This window comes from Primulina huaijiensis, chromosome 6 (genome assembly GCF_012295235.1).
Source record: "Primulina huaijiensis isolate GDHJ02 chromosome 6, ASM1229523v2, whole genome shotgun sequence".
Lineage (NCBI taxonomy): Eukaryota > Viridiplantae > Streptophyta > Magnoliopsida > Lamiales > Gesneriaceae > Primulina > Primulina huaijiensis.
This window is the reverse complement of record NC_133311.1, coordinates 22591983-22598850: the sequence shown is the minus strand read 5'-3', so window position 1 is coordinate 22598850 and position 6868 is coordinate 22591983. Positions and strand designations below refer to the sequence as shown.

At 35.1% G+C, this 6868-nt stretch overlaps 1 protein-coding gene across 2 annotated transcripts; it reads left to right on the top strand.

Moving 5' to 3' along the window:
- The first annotated feature begins 2355 nt into the window (after positions 1–2355).
- Positions 2356–6739, top strand: LOC140978821 (homeobox-leucine zipper protein HDG11-like). 2 transcript variants are annotated; one of them, XM_073444051.1, is made up of 10 exons: positions 2356–2988; positions 3204–3321; positions 3442–3630; positions 3727–4203; positions 4417–4518; positions 4636–4848; positions 4951–5134; positions 5264–5520; positions 5599–5688; positions 5826–6739. In XM_073444051.1, the coding sequence occupies exons 1-10, from the start codon at positions 2867–2869 to the stop codon at positions 6237–6239; spliced, it is 2166 nt and encodes a 721-aa protein (XP_073300152.1). In that variant the 5' UTR covers positions 2356–2866; the 3' UTR covers positions 6240–6739. The 2 variants fall into 2 exon arrangements, with proteins under 2 accessions (XP_073300152.1, XP_073300151.1); XM_073444050.1 differs by having other exon boundaries at positions 2357–2988; positions 4951–5146.
- Positions 6740–6868: the final 129 nt, after the last annotated feature.

Below are 6868 nucleotides of genomic sequence, written 5' to 3'. Positions count from 1 at the left end.
TCAATATATATAGAAACCGGCAACGACTGGGTCGTACGTCCATTGAAAAATACAAATGATTACGTTTGGTAATGACTATTTTGTTAGTATCTGATTCAATAATCCAATTCGAAAATAGAACTGACATGCAAGATTAATTCCTTTCTTAGTGCAAACATTTCGACAAGATGAGGACCGAAACATTTCTAAAAACGTCGAGTTAAAACAAACAAAATACGTCTTTCATAGTCTCGTTCGGGGCACGTACATTATTAGAATTTTGACCGTGCAAATAATCTCTCGACTTTTTATTTTATTTTGGTTTCTGTACCTATCAAGAGTATTAGTATTAACCAGATATCTAGGTTCAATACTCGGAGACCACCTCATCCGGGGCACATTAAAATCAATTCAATGCAACCATCAAACCAATCTTATCTAGGGGTGGAGCCAAGTCTACTTTCACCCAATATTTAATATGTTAATCTATATTATATTATTTTATATTATAAAGTAAGATGATTTCAAACTAACAAACTTTAATATTTTTGGTTTAACATATCTTATACATCTTAAAAAAATATTCTATTTTTTAGAATTTGGGGTTCCATTTTCATGCTTGCTATTATTTTTTAAATTATATTATAAATTTGAAAACAAAACAAAAATAACACTACTACTACCTCGTATCTATTTTATTTTTAGACATTCTCTTTTCACATCTCCTATCATAATTATTGTTTTGAAATTAAATATTTCTCCTCATAAAAAATATACTAATATTCCATATAATTATAGCATAATATAATATAATAATATAAACCCAGTATATATAGTTTATATTGACTAGCGCAGTTTACAGATTACCGCGTTAGCCTAAAAGTAAATCTTATGTGAGACGGTTTAACTATTTATACAAGTTGACCCATTGTATACCCACATTGAAAAATAATAATGTTAAAATAAAAATAAAATTTTTATAAATCAAGTCAGATCTTCGTCTCGTCTGGGTATGCCAAGTGCACTTATAAAAAAAAATTGATTAGTGATTTGTTATAAATAAAAAAAATAGGTATAAGGCCTATATGGTGGTGAAATTTTGGGAAAATATGAATATGATAGATTAAAAAATTATTTATTTTATTAATAGTTTAAAACAACAAATCGGGATAAAAATATAAGGATGTATTATTTCTAATTTAGAGCAATTTTATTTATTTATATATTTTTAATATATGCTCCCAAATAAAAATATCCATCAAGTAATGTTTCTGGAAAAACAAATATACACAAATAATATTTTTTAGACACCCAAATATGACAATACGGTCATTGTTATAAATATTGACAGTTATACTCAAAAATATCATTACAGCATTTTTTTTAAAGGAGATCATTACAACAATTAATATAATATATGTTAATTTGGATCAAGAAATCAATCGATATTAAAAAAAATAAAAACCATGTCTTTATTACAAAGAAATATTCATTATTTCATATCGTGAAAGGTAGCGGAGTGTGGCGCCGGCGCCGGCGGGCCATACGTACCATTAAATACGACCTCACCATCTCCAAACTGTACACTTTTTGTGAGTTAATATTTTGAATCTACCGATAATAAATTTTAGCTGCACACTCATTGTTGTTTCATGCAATTCCTAATTTATATATTTATTTTTTTCACTCTTTTTTTCAATAATAATAATAATAATAATAATATCAAGTAAAAGCCATAATTCATTTTTTTGAAAATGAAAACGATGATTTTTTTCCCTTAAACCAAATTAATATTTCAATATCATGTACGTTTATGTAATTATTATATTAAATGTTTTCACCATGTGAAAATAAAGGACACGTGATTATGATCATAGACAAAAATCCTACATCTAATTGAGTGGAAATTGAAATATCATTTAATTAAATAAAAAATTGAATAAAATAAATTATATCGAGTTAATTATATATGTGTTCTTTGAGTCATAATTATCAATCCATTTTTAAAATAAAATAAATTATATCGACTTAATTATCTATGTGCTCTTTGGGTCATGATTATCAATCCATTAATGATATTATTCGACATATATAATATGATATTCTACATTTACAATTACTACATTTAAACAAGTCGAATAAAGTCCAATAATTATACNTATGGGTCTGGTCTCTTGTTATTTTGCATTCACTTGTTTGCTTGTGTCTCTTAATTACCCACACCTTCCTCTTCCACCTTCCCAACACTCCATTTCATCTCCCCCTACCCAACCTCAACTTTTCTCCACCCAATTGCACCCCTCTTAATGATATATATATAGATATATATGTATGTATGTATGTATGCGCGTACATATATGTATGTATGCGCATGCGCACATACAAGTGTGTGCGTGTGCGCGTGTGTGAGTGAGATTATTCTGATCTTCTGGTGCGAGCGTTACTGAATCTAAGCTACCAAAAATGAAATCATGGCCGGTGCCTTAACCATTGCTAATCTCCACCCAAGAATCCATATCTTTTTCTGATATCAGATCCCATATCATTTTTCTCTTTCTTTCCGTTGAATCTTGAAGATATATAAATTGCAAGCTCCCTTGATTTTCTTTGGTATAAATGATAAAAGTTTTGATACATGTACCTACTGCATACAATATTTTTCTTTTTTGAGAAAAGAAGATCAGACGTAACTTAAATTATGATTGCTGTTATTAAAATATAGTAAGTGTAGTTATTACAGTTATATTATGGGAATATCTTGTAATCCGCTGGAGCTTATTCTTGACGAGCACTACTGCTGTGTGAATGCTTTTAATATTATTTTTATCGCAATTTCCAAATTCTCGGGTCGGAGATTTTTCCTCCTGGTGAGGTGAAGGGATCGTCAATGGAGTTTGGCGGCGATGGCGGTGGCTCAAGTGGTGGCGACCTCCCCGATGGCTCCGATTCTCATCGGAGAAGAAAGCGTTACCATCGCCACACGGCTCATCAAATTCAGACCCTTGAATCGTACGCCTCTCTTCTCTGCTTCCTCCTCCTCCTTCCACTGTGTATATTTGCAAACTCAACTGCATGTGCACACACACGCACGCACAAATAGTTTGCTGATAGAATATATTTTTACTAGGATTTTATTAGAAAAGAGGGGAGAAAAGAAGCTTATTTCTTTATTCTTGAACACAACTATAGATTTCGATGATGCTGAGGTTTGATTTTGTGTCTAGAATGTTTAAAGAATGTCCCCATCCAGACGACAAGGCGAGGAATCAGTTGAGCAGAGAGTTGGGTTTGCATCCCAGGCAGATCAAATTTTGGTTTCAAAATCGAAGGACTCAGATGAAGGTAATTAGTTTTTTATTTTTCCATTCTTTTATGTATTTTTAATTTTAATAGATCGAAATAATTTTATTCCTTTGTAACTAATCTTGATTATGTTCTCTTTTTAATTGTTATTTTGTTTAGACACAACATGAAAGATCAGATAACTGTGCGCTTAGAGCAGAAAATGATAAGATTAGATGTGAAAATATAACAATCAGAGAAGCCCTCAAGAATGTGATCTGCCCCTCTTGTGGAGCTCCTCCAGTTTCTGAAGATTCATACTTTGATGAGCAAACACTGCGATTGGAAAACGCCTATTTGAAAGAAGAGGTCTAGAATGTTTCATTTCATGAGTAATTTTCATTAGATTAATTGCATGATATCCAATTTTAGTGACCTTTTTTTATGTGTTTGTATCATTTATAGTTGGACCGAATCTCAAGTATTGCATCAAAATATATAGGGCGGCCTATTTCACAACACCCGTCATCGCTGCCTAATCATGTATCTTCATTGGGTTTATCCATGGCAAGTTTTGGAGGTCATGGAGGTTTAGTTCCAGGCCCTTCCCTTGATCTTGATCTTCTTTCTGGAAATTCATCAAGTGTAATTCCAAGTTTAGTCTTCCCTTCAGTGAGCATTTCAGATATGGATAGATCTGTCATGACAGATATGGCAGCTAATGCCATGAATGAATTGATTAGGCTCTTGCAGAGCAATGAGCCTCCTTGGGCCAAGTCCTCAATAGATGGTAGGGAGATTCTTGATTCCGAAAAGTACAAGAGTTCCTTCCCAAGGCCTAATAGTCATATAAGAAATCCGGAGATACGAATGGAAGCTTCGAGAGCTTCTGGTGTCGTGATAATGAATGGTTTGACTTTGGTCGACAAGTTTATGGATGCGGTTAGTTTATTTTTCATGCTTTTCTACATGTGAACAGGTGCTGAATCAAATTGGGAGGATGAGGGGCAAAACTTACATTTTTAGAAAAATTATAAATGCACAAAATTGTGGAACTTTTTTTTGTGGGACAACCATTTCCCTCGCCTTCCTTTGGATCCGCCTGTCACATTGAAGTTCCTGGTTCAGTGGTGTAATTTGTACGAGTATTGACAGGATAAGTGGGTAGAAATGTTTCCGACTATTGTTTCGAGTGCAAGGACTATATGCGTGATATCATCTGGAATTCTTGGAAGCCAAAGTGGCACATTGCAATTGGTAATGATAATTAATATATAATCTTGATTCTCTCCCCCTTTAAATTTTCTTGTTAAGATTGTATGTTTCTTGTGTAGTCGTGTATCTGATTCTCGGATTACTTGCTTCATACCACAGATGTATGAAGAATTGCAAGTGCTTACAGCATTGCTACCAATTAGACAACTCTATTTTCTTCGCTTCTGTCAGCAGATCGAGCAAGGCACTTGGGCTATAGTCGATGTTTCTTATGATCTTCCTCAAGAAGAGAGCCAATTCACTTCTTCGTGTAAAGCTCACAAGCTTCCTTCTGGATGCTTGATACAAGAGATGCCAAACGGTTACTCCAAGGTTAAATTTAAACCGAAATTAGATACGGTTACGTGATTCCTTGTTCTAATAATTGATGATATATAATTGAGATTTTTAGCTGAGTTTGATGCATTATTGAAGGTTTATTGGATGGAACATTGGGAGATAGAAGATAAAGTTCCAGTTCATGGACTTTATAGAGACCTTATTCAGAGGGGAGTGGTTTTTGAAGCTGAAAGATGGCTTTCTGCTCTTCAAAGGATTTGTGAAAGATTTTCTTGTTTAATGGTTACTGGGAGTTCAACTACAGATCTTGGCGGAGGGGGTGACGGAAGGGGTAAATCAGGAGAAACTTTATATGTCGATTTATGAAGCAAAATACAACGTGCCTTTGGTTGTTTTACTTTTTATTATTGTTAACAATGTCTTGTATTGATAGTGATTATTCAATCAGCTGAAGGCAAAAGAAGCATGATGAAACTTGCACAAAGAATGGTGAAAAGCTTCTGTTCGAGCATCAACCCTTCGAATGGCCAACAATGGACCACGATATCAAGATTAAATGAGTTTGAAGTCCGAGCCACATCTCATAAGAGCGCTGATCCTGGCCAGGCCAGCGGTGTCGTGCTCTGTGCAGCCGCTACTCTCTGGCTTCCAGTCCCTCCACAGAACGTCTTCAATTTTCTTAGGGACGAGAGAACTCGACCACAGGTAACTACGCACAACTCGAGTTGATAACATTGGAAATATTTAAATCATGGATTCACAAAGTTAATTTTAAAATTATAGTGGGATGTTCTCTCAAATCAAAATCCCGTTCAAGAGGTTGCTCACATTGCAAATGGTTCTCATCCCGGGAACTGCATATCCGTTCTTCGGGTATATTTCATTTCTTCGACCATTCCTCTTCCTTTCAACACTTTAGTTCGACGTTAATTTATGACCAAAATGCACCATTTTTTTCCCCAAAAAGCATTCAAGACTTTGGCATATCTAACTCCGAATTCTGAAACCAGGCATTCAACGCTGGCCAAAACAATATGTTAATCCTCCAGGAAAGCTGCATAGATGCTTCTGGCTCGCTCATCGTGTACTGCCCTGTCGACATACCAGCCATCGAAATAGCAATGAGCGGGGACGACCCTTCCTACATCCCGTTACTCCCGTCCGGTTTCACAATATCCCCCAGTGGCCAGCCTAATCACCTCCATTCCACAGAGGGAGGAGGTGGATGTGACGGGGCTTCGACTAGCTCCACATCCGTCATTGCTACCGAATCCTCAGGTTCACTCCTAACGGTAATGTTTCAAATACTCGTGAGTGGCTTGCAATCCTCAGGAATGACCGCCGAATCCATTGCAACAATTAATAACCTCATTGGCAACACAGTCCACCAGATTAAAGCCGCCTTGAACTGCAGCACTCCCTGATATTCGTTAACATGCATTTCTTAAATTCTGTCCCCATATCAAGAAAGACAGATCTTTCCGAGCCATCCAACCTTGGGTTAGTTGAGGAAAATGGTATTGAATGAAGCCAGAAACCATTAAATCTTTTGGTTTGTTGAGGAACTTGAATGCTCATGATTTCTCACACCATCAATAGCTGATGGAGCTGACTTATTGATGCGCCTCTGTGCTGCTGTATTTATATATATATGCCAGCCTCATTACAGTTCAGGACAACTTTTAACTGAGATGCCATTTTTTTCCCCAAAAGAAAAAACCCTTCATTAATATAAGTTGAAACAGGAGTCAAGAACGAACCATTATCTACATTTCTCCATTTTCTTTCCCTTTGATTAGGGTTAGTGACAGTTTTGTTCTTGTGTTGATTAGTTTAGCATGAGCGAGAAATTATGTATGTATGGTTCGGGTATTGACTTGTGTTTCATGCACGGAATTTGGTTTGAGGATTTAATTTGCTACATCATAATATATTCTATTTATTTTCCTTGATTATGAATTGATGGATGCATGCATTACGGCAATATATAATAACAGAACTATATATATATATGCATGCATTACGGCAATATATAATAACAGAACTATATATA

What these genes read in the sequence shown, in the direction of transcription:
- LOC140978821 (XM_073444050.1), top strand. Translation starts at nt 2,867, where the DNA reads ATGGAGTTTGGCGGCGATGGCGGTGGCTCAAGTGGTGGCGACCTCCCC. An exon ending in CAAATTCAGACCCTTGAATC is followed by an intron (nt 2,989 to 3,203) that starts GTACGCCTCTCT and finishes TTTTGTGTCTAG; the next exon opens with AATGTTTAAAGAATGTCCCC. An exon ending in ACGCCTATTTGAAAGAAGAG is followed by an intron (nt 3,631 to 3,726) that starts GTCTAGAATGTT and finishes TATCATTTATAG; the next exon opens with TTGGACCGAATCTCAAGTAT.